General features: G+C 36.9%; 1 protein-coding gene across 5 annotated transcripts; it reads left to right on the forward strand.

Annotated features, from left to right (window-relative positions):
- Positions 304 to 17,686, forward strand: LOC109225864 (pentatricopeptide repeat-containing protein At4g33990). 5 transcript variants are annotated; one of them, XM_019390665.1, is made up of 4 exons: positions 304 to 872; positions 5,504 to 5,609; positions 6,411 to 6,581; positions 15,029 to 17,686. In XM_019390665.1, exons 3-4 carry the CDS (start codon positions 6,541 to 6,543, stop codon positions 17,478 to 17,480), a joined length of 2,493 nt encoding a protein of 830 aa, XP_019246210.1. In that variant the 5' UTR covers positions 304 to 872; positions 5,504 to 5,609; positions 6,411 to 6,540; the 3' UTR covers positions 17,481 to 17,686. The 5 variants fall into 5 exon arrangements, with proteins under 5 accessions (XP_019246210.1, XP_019246214.1, XP_019246211.1 ...); XM_019390669.1 differs by having other exon boundaries at positions 6,411 to 6,577; XM_019390666.1 differs by having other exon boundaries at positions 5,504 to 5,605.

The following is a 20,147-nucleotide window of genomic DNA, read 5'->3' on the forward strand; positions in this document are numbered from 1 at the left end:
CATTAATGTGTTGTAGTCATTTTTTTTTAATTTTTGAAAAATACCAAAAAATAGTTTTATTTTAACGGTCAGTCTTATTTTAACAGTTATTTTACTTAAGTTGGACTAATTAATAAATGAGATCGTATTTTAATCTCGTTTGCGGGGAAAGAATAAAACTTGGGCTCGAGCAACCTATTTTTAGGCCTAATTTTTAGACCTAGTCCATAATTATCAAGCCCATAATTCGTAGAGGCACATACCCTTAATCTAATCCGTACCCCTATATAATAATACCAAATCCCTAAATATAGACCTAGGCCAAAAACACTGATCCGCCGTTTTCTAAAAAGATCAAAGAGAAAAAGCAAAAAAGATACAAAAACAAAAAGGGATATAGACCTGCAAGGCTGAAAAATCTGAAGGGGCTGACAGCGGCAGACATAGCTGACCGCCGCAGACAAACAGACCCCTCCCCCTTGACTTCGTCGTCTTCTTCAATACCACCCCAAACGACCCCTTCGTTCCATCTCCTTCCTCCATTCCAAAACCTGCAGCAACCAACGTCCACTAAAACTCCATCGCCGACCAGCCATGACACCCTAGCTTTCATCTTCTTCATCCTTCATCTTCAGCCATAACACAAGAGAACCCTTTCCCCCTCAACGCACACAGCCACACACATGTACAGAAACGAAAAACAGAGAGAACGAGAGTAGAAGGGAGGCAACGAGTTTCCGTCCAAAATCGAGTGAACGTTAGCTCCGAGCTTGGGTGTCGAGTTTTTCGGCGCCGGTTCGAGGTTCCGGCGATGTTGCCTTTAGAACTTTCTGGCCGTTGTTCATGTATTATGGCAAAGATTCCGACTCTGTTCTTGCTTCATTAATACAAAGGTTCATTCTTCTATTATCTCAATATTTTCAGTTTTGCTTCGCGATTGAAAGACATAGTTTGAATCTGTCTAAATGTTCTGAGTTTCGTCGCTTCTATCCAGTATGAGATTTTGACTTAGATCTATGGATATGTGCTCAAACGCATGGATTGTGAGTTGGTTTTAGATCTGTGGTTATTCTAGGCCACAAAGCTTTGATTTCTGATTTTTTCTATCTTTTTAGTTGCATATTTGTGAGTTTCCAATGTGAGTTTGTGCTGTATTCTTCTCACGATTTCTTAGCAGTATTTGGTCGTTCTTTTTTGTGTTGTTCTTGTGTTATGGTTGATCTGTTTTGCTCAATTTATATTGAGTTGGAATTTCGGTTGATTTGTTGTTTTACTAGGATTCTGGTTGATTTATGTTTCTTTGCAAATTTGTTCGTTTTCGTTGGTAAGTGAAATTGTATTTCGTTCATTGTGTTCTGCCGTGCAAATTGAATTATTCGTTTGTTTAATAGCTCAGTTTACTGTTAAGAAACGTTGAAGTTAGGGTGTAGATTTACATCTTTATGTGATTTTGCTCATCAGATTTAGCCCAGTGCAATTTTCTTAGTAATTGTGTAAATATGGCCTTAAATCTTTGGTTGAAGTAATTCTTGTAATAAAATCGAGGTGTGCCATTAGCTGAATATTCCATGGCCCTCGCAAACCTTGTTATTAACTTGAAAGCGCGTAGTTGCTTTAGGCGCGTTATTTTAAATTAATTTCCTAAATTCGGGTTTGCATTTCATGTGACCCAACTCCAATTCTCAACAACATTAAATAAAATGTGTCGTGGACCGCGGGTGCATTTCATGTGGCGTGGTTCAAGATGTGTTTTAAATAACGTTGAAGCTTCCTAAAAATAATTAAAAGCGGCTAATAAGTTAAAAATATACCATAGGCTAAAACATGTATTAAAATCAGATAATAGGCCAATTATAATAGTTTAAGCGACCGTGCTAGAACCACGGAACCCGGGAATGCCTAACACCTTCTCCCGGGTTAACAGAATTCCTTATTCAGAATTTCTGGTTCGCAGACTTCAAAAGGAAAGTCGAATTTTCTCGATTTGGGATTTGTAAAATAGACCGGTGACTTGGGACACCAAATAAATATCCCAAGTGGCGACTCTGATAAATAAATAATCTCATTTAGAATAATGTCACTTAAAGTGGAAAAACTCCCTTATATACCCTCGGGTGCGTAAAAAAGGAGGTGTGACACCTGTTAAGCTTGAAACCCTTAGATTCAAGAGCCTGTCTCCAAGCCTCTAGCCGCTCGTTAACACCGGCTCGCGACTCATCAATCAGAACTATGTCATCGGCGAATAGCATGCACCATGGCAATCTCCTTGAATGTGGTGTGTTAACGCGTCCATCACCACGGCGAATAAGAACGGGCTGAGCGCAGAACCTCGGTGTAACCCCATAGCAATCAGAAAATCCTCAGAGTCGCCTCCTACTGTCCTAACCCGAGTCTTTGCCCCATCATACATGTCCTTAATCGCCATAATGTAGGGAACCGACACGCCTTTTGCCTCTAAGCTTCTCCAGAGAACCTCTTTAGGAACTTTGTCTTGTCATACGCTTTCTCTAGGTCAATAAACACCATGTGCAGGTCTTTCTTCCTATCTCTATACTGTTCAACCAACCTCCTAACAAGGTGTATAGCTTCTGTAGTAGAACGACCCGGGATGAACCCAAACTGGTTGTCGGAAACGGACACCGTCATCCTCAACCTCGCTTCAACCACCCTCTCCCACACTTTCATAGTATGACTCAGTAATTTGATACCCCTATAATTGTTACAACTCTGGATATCACCCTTGTTCTTATACAACGGGACCACCGTACTCCACCTCCACTCATCCGGCATCCTCTTTGCCTTAAAATAACATTCAACAACCTAGTCAACCACTCCAAACCTGCTTTCCCCACACACTTTCAAAATTCTACCGGAATCTCGTCAGGCCCGGTCGCTCTGCCCCTACTCATCTTACTCATAGCTCCCATGACCTCCTCAACCTTGGCCGGTATAAAATACTTATGTCTAAATTGCTACTCCCTCCGTTCCAATTTATGTGAACCTGTTTGACTGGGCACGGAGTTTAAGAAAAAATGAAGACTTTTAGAATTTGTGGTCCTAAACAAGTCCAAATGGGGCCCAGAGTATTTGTATGGTTATAAAAGCTTCTCATTAAGGGTAGAGTTGTAAGTTTAAGCTAAATTGTTACCAAATTTAGAAAGGGTTCATTCTTTTTGGAACGGATCAAAAAGGAAATAGGTTCACATAAATTGGAACAGAGGGAGTATGATTTTGGGTTAAATATGGAGATTTTACAACTATAGAATGATGTTGAGATAGAGAGGTAATTTGATTTAATTATCTAAAAGGTCTATACTTTGTGTCCTGTTGGTTCTTTCAGTATAAATGGATTAACCCGCCTTTGGTAAAACATTAAAAGTAGCAACTGTTGATTGATAAAACATACTATTTGCTTAGTGTTCTGGTTAAGTTAAGTAAATGGTTAGGCATGACCTTTTTCGTTACTGTAGGAATTTTGCAATCAGACTATTTTTCCTCTGATGAAAGACTATTTTTTGTTGTAACTCTTTTTCTTTTATGATAATATATAGTTAAATTTTTATTCTAAATATATCATACATGGCCAAATCAATCGCCTTTTTCTTTCCTCCTTCTTTTTTAGTCGAGTTTGATCACCTTTTTTTTCTTCAAAAAATACATTTTAAATAACTTTGTTGTTGTGATCTTTATTTTATTCTGAGGGGAAATCATGGATGTAGCTTCCATATATGTATTCAATACTAGTTTCGTATATGTTCCGATTATGTATTATTTGGGAGAAGTTAAACTGATTTAAGGTTAGGACCTTATGAGTCTATTTCAGTCAATGCTCAATTTAATCTTCTAACTATGGTTCTAAGAAGGATGAATAGTCACTTTAGTTCCAACAAAAATTGAACTTCACTGTCTTTCTTTCTTTTCTCGGTTTTATGCTGTTTTTTTTTTGTTCAATTTTAGCGTGTTATCTCTTGTCCAACTGATAGATATCTTCCCTCTCTGCTTCATTCGTGCTGAATATGCAGTTTACATGAGTACATAATTCAGACCACTCTTAGACCTTAAAAGGGGTAGCAAACACATCATTATAGGTTTTCATGAAAATTACATAGGTCGGTTGCTCTGTATTGTTTTTTGCTAATAAAGTTATTTTAAAAGAAGCTACAGTAGAAATTCATCAACCTTGATAAGAATAGAAGAATGATAACATTATAACTTTAGAGGTTTGTTATCGGATTGAATATTAGAAACAATGTTAACAAACAATTCACATTATAAAAGTTCAGAAGTTAAGCAGTGTATGGTAAACTTACATTGAGAGTCAATATCAAATTTTAAAACTGAACAACAACTTATTTGATAATAGTATATAATTATTGTTAATCTCTAGGCAGATTATTCAAGACTATAGACACATTAACAGAGGCTATGGGCACTGACAACAATCCCTGAGTAGCTGCTGCTCCTAGTGTTAAACAACCATCACTAGTGTGAACATTGGTGTGCTCTAGTAAACGTAGCAAAACACAAAAAATGAAACTTTAGTAGACCACGTTAAATTATTTTATAAGGCATCTAAGCTTACTTACTACTGCAAGTTAATTTGGTCTGATATAACCCTCAGGGGTTGGCCTGGTGGCAATAGACTTGAGCCTTGGGGTTTGCTCCCTTTCAAGGTCTCAAGTTCGAAACCCACTGGGTGCAAACAATTTCTGAGGGCCATCGGACTGGGTAAAACCTGAATTAACCGTGGTGCACTTGCGGGAAACTCCTTGCCGAGGGCCTGTGCACCCCCGGGATTAGTTGGGGCTCTTAGAGACTCGGACACCCGGTGCAAATAAAAAAAAAAGTTAATTTGGTCTGATATGATATCAAGTTTCTTGGAATCATGCAGGATCCCCATGGTAAAGTTTGTATATTGAGGGCATCTGCGTCCTTAATATTCAAGAAAATGTTTCAGTGTTTGCTCCAGGGGAAAAGACTAGAGATTTTATCTTTGTACAGAGAACATCCATTTGATTTGCATCTACTTATCTGCTTTTTTTGGTAAACAGATAAATTACTAGCTGTCTTTTTTTTTTCTTTTCTGAAAAGTTTTGATGATCTTCCATTATAATTACACTGATTATCTACCGAGTTTCAGAGGTATAAATTTCTGAGTATCAAAAAAAGAAGAATTTGCAGCTTAAAAGCGTGAAAATGGTAGGATCTTTATAAGAACCATGCGACATGGACTTCCAAGAATACCAGCTATTCATTTGGCTTAAAATTTGTTTTATTCTAAGTTTGTTTTTGTCTTTTGGTTTGGCTAGACTATTGCAGCATTTGGTTTCTTCTGTGATTTTCTAAACCATCTTTGTCTCTTTGTTAAACCATTTTATGTGCAACCAGTCAAAGGATGGAAATTGAGCTGGTCGTTTCACATTTCTATAGATAAAACAACCTGGTAGTGATTGCGTTATGCCTTGGGTGGTTAGTTTTCTGGTTGTTTGTTTTATTTCTCTTTATTTTGGCACATGAATGACAGGGATTATGGACATTCGTAGATTATCTTGCGCACTCCTACTTAGAAATCAACCGAGCAGTTGATAATCCAGAGATGGACAAAACCTGCTTTTTGATGAGTAACGTGGGTATGGATACTTTGTGCAAATTCTTTGAGAAATGAATAAACCTCATACATCTATCCTGAGATTTGTATGCTTTTCTTGTTTGTAAAAGAATTTACCTTCCGAAGGCCTGCTATTATTCACTGATTTTATTTTTTTATAAACAATGCTTTGACACATGTTTTGCCGTTAGCCTTTTTCTCAACCGCAATAAGGGAATAGTACCCGTAAGTAGTAATACAGCTGCTGAAGGGCAGAATTCTCCTGTAAGATTAGATGTTTATTTCCATAATCTTAATTTTATATTGCAAAAGTTGATCTAAATCAAGAATATTCAGGACGGGACAGTAGGAAAAAAAAGAGATAAGGTTTGGGTGATTATCTCCGGAAAAAGGTTTAAACAAGTCTAAATTCCAGCCTTGATTTAAACAGGAAAACAAACGACAAGCTTCTTTGCTTAGTCTTTCTTTTTCCTGATTTGGCAGCGAATGCATATTTTTTCTTATTTGCAAAGAAAATAGAAGTTTGATTGATCCTATAGTGATTATAATATATTTTATCCTTACCATTCTCAAAAAAATTAGTGATCATGATGTGGTTTGTAAAAATGTGATGCGAACATTCTGAACATTCTTCAGTACAGGGGGAATTTCCTTACCCCTATAAATTGCCCAATCAATTTTTTGGATTTTGTTAGCTCCCTGAAATTAGCTTAGCCAACATTGTACTGGAGCTAGCATTGCTTTTGTTTTTTGTAACTACTTTGCATCTTCTTGATGCTTTTCAATGATAATGCTCTTACTTCAAAAAAAAAACATTGTTCAGTCAGTATGTAGGGATGGAAGTGCTGTCACTTGGAGAATGTAAATTTAGCTGAAATAGCTGATGCTGCTTTTTGGTTGAGCAAGGACGCTTGTAAAGAGATTGCCAATATCTTGTCAGGAGCAACAGTGCCATGTCAGTGCCGAGGTCAATGTTGCTATGTCACAGAGGTGGGTAAGAACAATGTGGTTTAACTTTTCTCTGCTGGATCCGTATAATAGTACTGCAAACATTTATCTAAATTATTCTTGTTTGACTGAAGATGTGTGGCAAGACATCTATCTAACATTGTTTAGATTTTAATTGCCGACATTAATTTGAATTTCTAAGGCATACAAAATTCAAACATGGAAATGATAATCCATGGTTTTTTTAATTGTTAGTAACTCTTGTTCTTTCTTGGCTAGGTGATAAAGAACTATATTTGTTCTGATAATTAGGTAATAAAGAACTATAAGAGTTAAGGGAAGCATTTTGCATGCTGGTTAAGTTTTCCCCCCAGATAATAAGGCATAATTAGTTCTAAGGCTGTATGGTGGGCCGGGCCCGGGCCTAAATGGGCTAACCGGGCCGGGCTAACCGGGCCTGGGCTTAGCGGTCCCGGGCTCTGGCGGTCCCGGGCTTCGCGGTCCCGGGCTTCGTGGGCTCAACGGGTAGGACCAGCCCGTGACGGGCCTAAGCCCATATGGTCCTGGGCTAAATGGGTCGGGCTTGTGGGCTTAGCGGGCCTAACGGACTTTTTTTATTTCCGGGCTTTTTTTTTTTAAATTTTTTTTATTTAAGGCAATTTCTTGTAAACCATATGTATATGTATATATATAAATTGCTCTTATGCATGGCTATATAAATATATGTAGTATATATAATATTGAAATCTAATTATTAAAGTGTTTGACGAAAATGTAAAATAACAAATCAATAGTAAAACTAAATTGGCATGCATAATAAATTAATAGCAAAGTACAACATGAAGCATAAATACGTCTAATAATTTTAAAATAACACAAATTGTTGAAAAATCTTAAAGACGAATTTGCGGATAAATACCCTCAACACAATACTTTATATGCCTCCTTAAAATGCCTGTGGTACACCCTGAACGAAAATTTAAGACTTCCACAGTTCTTGCACTTTAATATTTGGCCTTCTTCATTTTCTTCAAGCACTTCATAGTATTGCGAAACAAATAAGCGCACTCTTTCCGAACGAGGCATGATTTAACTTGAAAATTGAGATTGAGACTTGAAGTCTTGAAAATTGGAGATTGAGAGATTGAGAAATGAGTATTGAGTATTGAAATGAAGAAGAGGGAGGGGGGTACTTATAGTGTTAGAGAAGGTTAGTTTTGTAAATTGGAAAAAAGAAACGGCTATTTGTGCAATTAATATGACCGTTGGTGGTCATTGGGGGTGGGGCCCTCATTTTGAAAAATCTTGTTTTGTAGTATATATAGTACTACTTCTTCATGTAAATATAATATATATAGTATACTAGTATAGTATACTAGTATAATATACTATAATTTGTTGTAGTATATATTGTATGTTATGTATATATATTCCCTTATATATTTTCTTGTAGTATATGTTGTATGTTATGTATATATATTCCCTTATATATTTTCTTGTAGTATATATTGTATGTTATGTATATATATTATAGCTTATAAATAATTGCAAGTTAAAGACAAAAAAATATTGCGAAGAGATATTCAAGGGCATGTCTTATAATTTTTATTACCAAAAATGGCATATCTTTCTTAGTCTTCTTCCCCCCAATGGAATGAGCACAACAAGGTACTAATACCACCATTAAAAGGAAAAAAAACTAAAGAAGATATGCCAAAGTACAAGTTACACCATAATCTACATTGTATCTCTAACAAATCTCATAAATCCTTCAAGGTTCGGAGGAGGTTCCGTTGGTGGTGGCGGAAAAGAAGCTTATTCATCACCGCTTCCGGGCGAAGCAGCATCCTCCGCAAGTTCCGCTATCATTTCTTCATAAGCTTCGTCTATCTCCGGTTGTGATTCTGCAAGTCCAAAGTTTCTTCTTTCCGAGCGGATCCAATCTTTGAATAGTACTGATTTTTCCAAGCTCTCCCTCATAGACGCTCTATGATCACCTATTTGAAGTCTTGCTTGACTGAAAGCGCTCTCTGATGCAACTGTTGAAGCTTGAATAGATAAAATATCCCGAGCCATCCTTGCAAGAACCGGAAAATGTTTTTCCCTTGCCTTCCACCATTCCAAAAGATCAAAGGTGCCGTCTGGATTCTCCTTTTCAAGTCCCTGCGACAAATAAACTTGAAGCTCATTTAGATGTGAAGTCTCATCAAAATTATCACCTTGAGAACCCCTAAACTCCGTCCAAGATTTAAGTGCTTTTAGGCCCGCAGCTCTTTTAGATGATTGTGAACTAGACGAAGTAGGGGTTGGAACATCTGGCCTAGCATGATCTAACGCAAGTTGGTAAGCATTATAAATTGTTTGAGCATTTATTTTAATTGAGGCTTTTGCCTCTGCAAGTGTAGAAAATTCCTCAACTGAAAGATCTAAAGCCTTATAAATATTTGAGTACCAAAAGTGAGGACCTCCTAATTTCATTGTAGGATTTAACATTGCAGCAACACCATAAATAGGGGGGATAGGGAAAAAATATTTTTTAAACTTTTCTTTCATTGCATTTATAGCAAGTTTATAAATTTCCCCACCCTCCGAAAATTCAACAAACAAATCACATAGTGGTGCAATATAAACTAAACAATTTGAAATAGTAGGATAATATTGTCCAGAAAATGCATTTGTAGCAATTTGAAAATGTTCTAAAAAATCTATAAGAATTTTGACATTCGTCCAATCTTGATTTGTAAGGATTTCATCATCATCCTCACCACCAACACGAGCATTAAACGTTGCATTAATTGGGTTTCTATATTCATATGCAACTACTAAACTTTCGTACATATAATTCCATCTAGTTGGACAAGGTTTAGGAACCTTTCTTTCTCTAAGGCCAAATTCATCACATTTTTTAAAGTACTCTCTAAGTCTACTTCTACGGTTTGAATAAAAAAGCCAATTAAGAGCCATTCTAACCTTTTCAATTTCTAAATTTAAAATTCTCATACCATCACCGACGATTAAATGGTAAATATGACAAATACATCTCACATGGAAACAATTACTAAATGCAAGATTTAGTGTTGTTGTAAGTATGCCTATAGCACTAGTGTTACTAGAAGCATTATCCATAGAAATTGCCATTATTTTATCTCTAATGCAAAAATATCTACAAATATCTGCAACAGTGTTAGCAATAAACTTACCTATGTGACGTGAATTAATTATTCTATACGCAATAATGCGTTTTTGCATTATCCACTCCACATCTATCCAATGACTTGTAACAGTTAGATAATCACAGTCATTAGTACTTCTACCAATATCAGTAGTAATAGAAATCCGATTAGTTATATGAGTAAATAAATACCGCAAATATTGTTCATATTCATGTTTATATTTATAAATATCGCTCTTAACTGTTGCGCGAGGCCAACCTTTATAAGTAGGATTAAAAACTTTTCTAATATAATGCATAAATTAGGGTTAGAAGGAAAAGTATATGGTAAGCACATAACGGTAACCATCTTTGCTAATTCTTCACGATCTTTATTAGGATCGTAATATAAAATACTACCGGTCACAGTGTTAATTCCTGGTTGAACTAGATTTGAACCTGTACTAGGGTTAACCGCAGTATCTACACTTGTCCCCTCTTGCTGCGCTTTCATTTGTAAATATTTAACTTTATCTCTAGGGTGTGTTTGTATGTGCCTAGCCAAACTACCCGTACCGCTACGGTCTCCAGTATATTTATGCGCCAGCAATTTCCCACAAGTTTTACACTTAGCCTTATTTTGTTCTCTTACTTGAGTAAAAAAATTCCAAACTATTGATGTTTCTAGGCGTTTAGAAGGTTGTCTATTAAAAGTAGGGGTTTCTACAGGTGGGTCGGGTGGGGCATCAGTTGGGTTATTAACAGGACTAGTAGGTGTATCATCTAAATCCGGTTGGGTTTCATCTACATCCTCATTTTCCTCATCATTTTCTAAGATAGTTTGATTAGGATAAAGAGCATTCATAACTTCTTCATTTAATTGTTCACCTGGTGCAACATTATGGCAAAATTCACTATCGGAAAATTAAAAACAAGGGTTATCACTATCAAGAATAATAGGAGCAGCAGGACGGGTAACAGGTCTGGGTCGGGGAGCCGGGGGAAGGGTAGTAGGTTGGAGACTACTTTCACCAATTTTAGCTTTTCCCTTACCACCAAACATTTTTTTCAAAGAAAATGCCATATTAATTACAATTATGCAAACTAAACACACAAAAATATATTCTTAAAACTTAAGAGTTGGAACGAGTTTACCGAATTGCCGAACTTCTTGAAAATTGAAAATCGTTGAAGACTTGAATACTTCAATTCACCAACTTCACAATTTTTCACGAAATTGCAATAATAAAATAAGCAATTATAGAAGAGAAATTAGATATAGATTGAGAGAGATTGAGAGAGATTGAGATAGATTGATGAATTGGTGAGTAAAAATGAAAGAATGAGGGGGTATTTATAGTTGAGAATTGGGAAAAAGTGTAATTATATAAAGTTTGGGGTTAAAATAAAGTTTGGGGGCAAAATGGCTATTTTTTAAAGTTCCAAACGGTTGAAAATTAAAGGCCAACGGCTAGATTTTAAAATCTGACCGTTGGTCTTTTTAAAAAAAAAATTTTTTTTTTAAAAAAAGAGCCGTTGGAGCCCGTTAGGACCGTTAGGCCCGGTTGAACCGGCCCAGGACCGCCTGCCGGTCCCGGGCTTAGCGGTCCCGGTCTCGTGGGCTTGATGCAAGGGACCAGCCCGCCACGGGCTTTCTACACCATCAGGGACCGGCCCGCCGGGACCGTTTAGCCCGTTAAGACCGCGGGCCCGGTCCGGTCCAGGTCCCAGACCGGCCCACAATACAGCATTAATTAGTTCGATTGGAGAAAAGTACTTAGCCTACACCTTTATCAATAACATACCTAGCCTACATGTAGATAATGACAAGCCTAAGAAAGCATGCGGGTTAAGTTACTCGGTTGCAGCTTGAATTGCATCCCCTAACTGGTCTTCTCTCATTGAGAAAAAGTCTTTTTTTGGAATTGCTACTTTTCTGGGAAGTGCTGATGGAGCACCTAGTCCTTTATGAGAGGACATCTAGCAAATATAAGTGAAACAGGTGGAGTACTCAAACTAATATCACAAACACCGAATGTTGTATGTAATACAATTCATAGGACAACTTCAGATGAAGTGAGGCCTCAAGTACTGATAACCTGTAGTTCCGTTGGTTTGATGGAATTATTCAAATTTAAATCACATGGCTATCGATCATAAACTTCATCCATATGTAGTGCTGGCAAAATTTCAATTCTTTTGACAACCCGCCAAACTGTATATGGGTTGGGTGAGTTATTTTTGTCACATGGGTAAAATATGGCTCAACCCATTTAAACCGCAATAAATATGAGTTAACAGGTCAACCCATTTCCCCTATTCTAGGTGTAAATAAAATCTGATTCTTTTACTTCTCTTATGCTCTCTATCTACATGGGGAATGGAGATCCCACCAGCTCCTCCTCCCATGGTGAGTGGTTCATCGTGAGCGGAATTTATAGGGGAGAGGGGATTTGACTGGCAGACACGTGGCTCATTATGCATTGCTAGATCATAAGGTTTAGAAATCTGATGGTGTAAGGCAATCTGCGCCGTTGATTTCTAGTGATATGAGCCTGATTGAGGTCCTTTTGATAGTGTTGAGGAAGAACATAATTTACTGATTAGAACCTTCAATATCAAATCATTATTGCTGATGATCTCTTTTTCTGCTTCTTGATCTGATAGGTTTGCATATTAGAGAACATCTAAACAGTTGAAATTCATATTGCAAAAAGGTGTTTTGGGCGTTGAGGTCTGATTTGGAAATTTGTTTTCAGATGACATTTGTTGGTTATACTTTTGAATAAAAGAGTGGATTTGATTCATAGGATGATTCTCATTTTCCATTTCTTCCTTTTAATTATTTATTTTTGCCTTCATTTTTCATTTTTCGCTTCACCTTGCCTTCATTTATTGAGCATTTAATTTGAGACTGCAGATATATCTAAAGAGAAAGAGGTATTTCCCTAGTTCTTGTCCTGCACCAGCTTTTTCTCGACTCTACAACTATAAAACAGATGATATTTTGTCCTTTTTTTTGTTTGTTTTAGTTTATGAATAGCAGTAGGAGTCTCTCTAAAGGATTAGCAATTTTTACAATTATGTATGAAGTTTGGAATTACTTAAGTTTTGGACTTTTGGTTATAAAAAGACCAATCTATAGTTTTTGTTTTGCAGTGCAGAGGTTTACTTAAGCTAAAAAGCTGAAGGTGCAGAATATATGGCTTGACCCATATAATCCATCACTCTACCCATTTTCAGCCCATATTAAATATTGGCAGGTCGCACAAACCCAACCCAATCTGCTCACTTACGAGCACTATTCATATGATACAACAAGTTTCATCCATAGGTAGTGACACCAGTTACAGAAAATTTTTTACCCCATCAGGAACCTAAACCATCGAAATTTAATATTTGCTAGATTCTCAATGTTATGGTGGTAAGTCGTCCTAGATTATTTTTAGTAACTTCTGAGAAGCTACCCTAAGCACTGGCTAGATGGGGATAATGAACCTACCCTCAAGCTGTTGTCAAGCACAAGCACCAATGTGTTTCATTAAAGCTTATCAATTTATATTAACATAAGTTGACATAATTTTGTTCCTTATAAACAAATAACTTGAATTGACACTCGCAGCCATGTACATAAGCTGCTATACCAGTCTGGACTGATAAATTATGATACTAGTTTGTGATAACAATCTCAATCTTTAATATGTGAAAGACTTGCTTTATTTTACTTTTGATGGGGTAGACAAATGAATGTTGTAGTAATGAAATGGAGAAGGGAAAAAAGAGAGGGGAGAAATAAAGAAGAATAACAGAACAAGAAAAGAGAGAGAGAGAGAGAGAGAGAGAGAGAGAGAGAGAGAGAGAGAGAGAGAGAGAGAGGAGGAGAGAGGGAGAGATAAAGGGTAAATAGACGCGAAGGAGGAGGAAGTAGGGAGAGAGAGAGATTGTGTAGAATCAGTTCAATTCGGCAAGTTATCTGTCCTTAATAAAATATACAGGTCGTTCCTATATAATAGGCAACCCAATAAGTTATAACTCTTGAAGCAATAGGTCTCTAAGATAGATATGACCTAATTCAAACTAAGATTTAAACAAAATCAAACACGAAACGGGGATTAGGCTAGACGTTATGAGCTACCTCAAATGTTTTGTTCGCTGAAATCAGAATTAATGCTATATATTAAAAATAGAACATAACATTTAGCAGAACAGAGACTTCGAATTTCCTTAGTGAAATAAAAACAACTACGGCATCCTTCTAGCCCACACATGATCCACTGAAAGAAATGTAAATAGCATGCAACACAACTCTTTCTAAACTCTGTCCATTCCTTTTCCTTTTCCTCACTGAAACCAATTATGTAACTGCCACAAACTCCAAAAGAGCAGGTAGGCTGAATCTCATTGGAATTCTTGCACATATAAGAAGAATTGAAACTTAAAAATTTGTAAGACCTTCTCAACTGTTGGAGTTGATTAGTGTTTAGACTACCGTGAACATAAGAACCATTTGAATGTCTTAATTTTCAAGGGTTCTGAATGAACAAGTTATGATAAAAGGATGAAGTGATGAATTGGTCTAATACGAGTTTCAAATGCAAGTGTCTTGATAGTTGGGTATGGTCTCAAGAAGCCAAAGAGAGTCTGAGATTGTTCACCTCTTTCATTTTAGTTCTGAAAGAAGTGAATAATTGAAAGGAAAAAGATTCTTATCCCAAGATTTGTAAGTTGGGAAGCATCGGAACATGTAGATTGTCAAGAAATATGCACATCCTATGAGTCCTCTTGAAATTTATGGTGTATGTATCCTTTAGGATAAAGTTGGGATCATAGAAGGATACTAGTGATGATTTTGGTAGCAAATATTTTAGTCATTCAAATGCCTACAGTCTAATTTACAAACAAAGTATGTCTCATTTACACCTAAGAAGAATTTTACCGTCTCAAATTCTATTAATTTAGGTAATTTGTTCGCATACCTGGTTGCAGTGCTTAACCCAATAGCTTTTGAAGGAGGGTAGTCATTATGAACTCTCAGATGTAGTAACTATTAAGTCTAGCCTCAAAATCTACCGCATACACATTAGCTCCATGTGATCTCTAACATCAATTTGGGTATTCTGCATGTTATCTTGAGGAGCTTATAATTCAATTGTTTATTTATTATCCTATTTGCATTAGTGGTGGCTTCAACTTCCCATTCTGTTCTTTATATTGTCATGGCATTTTGACTATTGATATGATGTTTTCTTCTTCCTATTGTACTTTCCAAAGAGAGGGGATGAATTCTAACATGTAATCTTTTGGTCTTCATATTGATTTGATTTTCGGCTTTGTCTATGCAGATTATTACTGTCGTTCAAAGGTGGGCGTTCCACAAAATCGCTACCATTCTCCTCTTTCTGTTGCAAGTTATACTCAAGTAGAAGTTGCAATGAGGTGTTATCAAATGGTGTTGCAAGCAGGAAAAAAGAGAAAGACTTTGAGCATTTATTCAAATCCTGTACCAAAATCTACATTTTGAAGTGCCTTCATGCCCTTCTCGTTGTGTCAGGGAAGGCTCAGAGTATCTTTATCGGCACTAGACTTGGGAATCTTTATGCTCACTTGGGTGATGTTTCTTTGTCTCAGAAGACTTTCTGCATGATAGAGAATAAAGATGCTTATACCTGGAATTCCATGATATCATCTTATGTTCGTAATGGCAACTTCCGTGAATCTCTGAATTGTTTGAATGAAATGTTGTCCACGGCTGATGTTAAGCCTGACTTTTACACTTTCCCTCCAGCGTTGAAAGCTTGCGGTAATATACTTGATGGTGCAAGAATACATTGCTGGGTTTCGAAACTTGGCTTAGAGTGGGATGTGTTTGTAGCTGCCTCCTTGGTGCATATGTATTGCCGTTTCCAATCATCTAATGTTGCCTTCAAAATTTTTAAGAATATGCCTTTTCGGGATATGGGTTGTTGGAATGCTATGATATCTGGATTTTGTCAGAATGGAAATGCTATAGAGGCATTGAGCCTGTTGAATGAGATGAGATTAGAGGGTATAAAAATGGATTCGGTGACTATCGCAACAGTACTTCCTATATGTGCGCAGCTTGATGATATTGTGCACGGGATGTTAATTCACTTGTATGTTATAAAGCATGGCCTAGAATTAAATGTCTTTGTATCGAATGCCTTAATAAACATGTACGCCAGATTTGGTGAGTTAAGACATGCACAAAAAGTATTTGATGATATGATTGTAAGAGATTTAATATCATGGAACTCTTTAATTGCTGCATATGAGCAAAATAATGTACCTGAAAAGGCACTGAAGTACTTTCATGAGATGAGGGTAAATGAGATTCAGCCTGACTTGTTGACGATTGTGAGTTTAGCTTCTAGTACAGCTCAGACCAAAAGTTTCCATTGCTGCAGATCAGTTCATGGATTTATATTGAGGAGATGTTGGATTCAGGAGGATGTTATTGTGTGTAATGCTGTTGTGGACATGTATGCAAAATTGGGTTTCATTCATTGTAGTCGTAAGGTTTTTGACGAGATGCCGATTAAGGATGTGATATCCTGGAACTCAATGATCTCAGGTTATGCTCAAAATGGTCTTGCAAGTGAGGCTATTGAAATTTACAACATGATGAAAAAATGTGATGACGTAGCACCAAACCAAGGAACTTGGGTTAGCATTTTACCAGCTTATGCTCATCTAGGTGCGTTGCGAGAAGGAATGAGGACTCATGGGCATGTTTTCAGAGTAGCTCTTAATTTGGACATCTTTGTTGGTACCTCCCTCATTGACCTTTATGGTAAATGTGGAAGACTGGATGATGCCATGTCTTTGTTTTACGAGGTGCCTAGGATGAGTACAGTCCCTTGGAATGCCATAATATCATGTCATGGTATTCATGGAAATGGCAGGGTTTCTCTGAAACTATTCAATGATATGCTGGGTGAGGGTGTTAAACCAGATCATGTAACATTTTTGTCTCTATTGTCAGCTTGTAGCCATTCAGGATTAGTTGATGAGGGTAAAAGATACTTTCATATGATGGAGCAAGAGTTTGGCATCAAACCTGTTCTAAAGCACTATGGTTGCATCGTTGATATGTTTGCTAGGGCTGGGCGCCTAGAAACAGCATACCGATTTATAAAAAGCATGCCTTTGCAGCCTGATGCTTCAGTTTGGGGCGCTCTTCTAGGTGCATGTCGAATACATGGAAATGTTGAGCTGGGTAAATTGGCTTCAGATAATTTGTTTGAAGTTGACCCGGAGAATGTTGGGTACTATGTCGTGTTGTCTAACATCTATGCTAATTATGGGAAATGGGAGGGGGTGAAGGAAGTGAGATCATTGGCTAGAGACAGGGGGTTGAAGAAGACTCCTGGATGGAGCTCAATTGAACTGAACAATAAAATTGAAGTCTTTTACACAGCAAATCAATCTCACCCGCAGTGCTATGAGATATACGAGGAATTAAGTATTTTAACTGCTAAGATGAAGTCCCTAGGTTATACTCCAGACTATACTTTTGTATTACAAGATGTTGAGGATGACGAAAAGGAACAAATCCTTACCAGTCATAGTGAGAGATTGGCTATTGCTTATGGAATTCTTAACACTCCTCATAGAAGTCCTTTACGGATCTATAAAAATTTGCGGGTTTGTGGAGACTGCCACAATGTGACTAAACTTATTTCTAAGATAACAGAGAGAGAGATTATTGTGAGGGACTCTAATCGCTTTCATCACTTCAAGGATGGTGTTTGTTCATGTGGGGATTACTGGTAACATGTGCCCATATTCTGGACAGAAATTTTGACCTTTAAGGTTGATATCGTTATGGTATAGGTGCTGCAGGAAATTTATTTGTTCTTTTCAAGCTGTTGTACTGTCCTGTGAATGATGAATTCCGAACTCTGTAATGGAACAGAGTTTTTTATGAAGGCAATTCTTTCGTTCTTTTAATATTTACTTTTCTCTAGTGGGTGTAGTTACATAACTGTCATTTGATGCAAGTAAAGTTAGAAATTTTAGACTCTTTTAAATCACCATAACAAGTTCTCTCTTGTAAACAAGAGTACGTATCTATTTGTTAGTTTTAAGGTCTTACCAGACATTTCTAAGTAAGCTAAGTTTTCCAAAATTAATTGATATGTTTGTCTACTGTGAGGCAGTGACATGCTCATTTTTTTTCCAATTTCAAACTAATATATTTATCAATTACCTTTTAGGAATTTGTCTGCCTGAGAAATGTGGGGCATATTAAAAAAGAAAATCAGGAAATGGAGCTTTCACTTATATCATTACTTTCTATATTTCCTATTGCAGAATGGACAGATTCATGTACTGTATATCCGTCCCTTGTTTGTGCTGGTCCTGCTGACCAACTCAAACACTGTTTAGGCTTCAATTCACCAGCTCTGTAGAAGAGAATACTATTGAATTTGCTGGTAAGAATTTTGTGTTACTGAGTATAAAGAATACTATTGAATTTGCTGGTAAGAATTTTGTGATTACTGAGTATAAAGAAGCTGTCTGTGTTTTTTGAAACCATTCATTGAATTTGTGTATATCCCATGAAACTTTTGATATTAGGTCACGCGAAGCGTAAACTTATTGCTTATGATTTTACCCTGTGCTGTGTAAGTAGCTGATATCTAGGATTTGTATTCTGGAGTCTCGAACATGTAATCTCAAATGCTTTTCTGGCCTTCTTTTGATGTTCTTAAATGGTTGCACCTGGAGACGTCCAGGCATTTTCCCCTTTTACTCCTACTCCCGACAAAATCAAAAAACAAAAATGAATTAAGAAAATAATTAAAAAATCTAACCTATAACATATGTCACCTGTTGAGTCCTTTTAGCTAACTCTTGGACTTTTTTTTTCCTTTTTTTCTGAAGAAGTTAACTCTTGGACGTTAACTCATTGGACTTTGATGTCTTCTCTTAGATTGAGCTCGATATTTCTTTCAGGTACTGTTTATGCTATTTCTTCCTTTATAGTCAAGGCTTCATGTTGTGCAAGTGTATCTGTGCTCTTTCTTCCTTTATTGTTAAGGGCTTCATTTTGTACAAGTGTTATCTGTTCATGTACATCTACCATTTTAGAATTATGTAATTAAGGGACTCTCAGATTTTTATGCCTTTATTGTAATTGGAAATACTTGAACTTTGCTAACTTCTTGGTTAGTTGATCGATTTATCTCCTGCTATGGCAAATGGATTGGAAGCTCAGATGAGTCAAAGAACTCTTAGAATTAATGAAGATTTTGGGGAAATGTCAGATTGGCGATAGAGAAGTTTCACTTAAGATCTACAGTATGAGGAAGCTCTCACCGTCAACACTCATGCGCGGGAGCTTGAAGAAGTCCGAAGAGAGATTGTTGATGGTCCTGAACAGAGTGCGATGTTAGAAATTTTACTACCTAGTCAAAAATTAGGAGAATACATATATTCGGAAGATCTTCCGACATAAATCCTCATGTTTCCATGGAACGAGGAAGGACCGAGCTACAAAGAAATGTAAAATCTTGAATTGGGTCAAGAGAGTTATGCTGAGAATGTGCGAGCAGTTAAGGGCGCAGTCACAAGGCTGTGAACAAGATGTCCTTGAATTATTGTCGAGAATTTAGAAGGAAAAAGTCAAAAAGATTTCCACTCCATCTGCAAAACTGTGTTGCCTGAGGTAATTAAATTTGTTAGAAATCAATGTTAAATTTCAAACAGTGTGAAAGGGAAAGGTGAAGGCAGGAGGGATCCTGATGGTAGAAATGAAGTTAAAGTTACTTAGCTAGAATATAAGAGGGGTAAGAAAAGATCAAGCTGACACTACGGAAATGGGGGTCAGATGTATATTGTCTTCAAGAAATTAATGTAAGGACAATTTGATGACAGACTTGGGGTAACAGGTGGATTGGATGTGCTGAAATTGAAGCTCAAGTTAACATTGGAGGTACTGTAGTGCTCTGGGTCAAGATAAGATGGGAATGTAAAGAAATTGTAAACAGATAGTATTCTATATTAGTATTTTTAGTAAGAGATATCAGATTTCAAATTTGTCTTCACTGTGGTGTATGTACCTTGCAATAGAATAAATGGAAAGGAGCTATGGGAAGAGCTTGCAGCAATTAAAGGGTTGAGTGGAAAGAAATTAGATGGTTGGAGGTGATTTCAACATGGTCAGGTTTGCTGAAGAAAGATTTGGAAGCTCAAGGAACACTAGAGCTATGAGGGGTTTCACAAATATAATTAATGAGTTGACTCTAGTGGATCGCCCAGTCTCCCACTACATGGGGGAAGTTTCACATGGTTTAGAGGCAAGAATAATGGTGCAGCCTCCAGATTGGACAGTTTATGGTGTCTAACATTTGGGACGGAACTTTCAGTTTTCTGAAACAAAGAGTGCTTCCAAGGCCTGTTTAGGATCATTATCCCATCTTATTAAAATGTGTTAAT

Source organism: Nicotiana attenuata, chromosome 5 (assembly GCF_001879085.1).
Source record: "Nicotiana attenuata strain UT chromosome 5, NIATTr2, whole genome shotgun sequence".
Classification (NCBI taxonomy): Eukaryota; Viridiplantae; Streptophyta; class Magnoliopsida; order Solanales; family Solanaceae; genus Nicotiana; species Nicotiana attenuata.

What these genes read in the sequence shown, in the direction of transcription:
- LOC109225864 (XM_019390665.1), top strand. Translation starts at nt 6,541, where the DNA reads ATGTCAGTGCCGAGGTCAATGTTGCTATGTCACAGAGGTGG. An exon ending in TTGCTATGTCACAGAGGTGG is followed by an intron (nt 6,582 to 15,028) that starts GTAAGAACAATG and finishes TTGTCTATGCAG; the next exon opens with ATTATTACTGTCGTTCAAAG.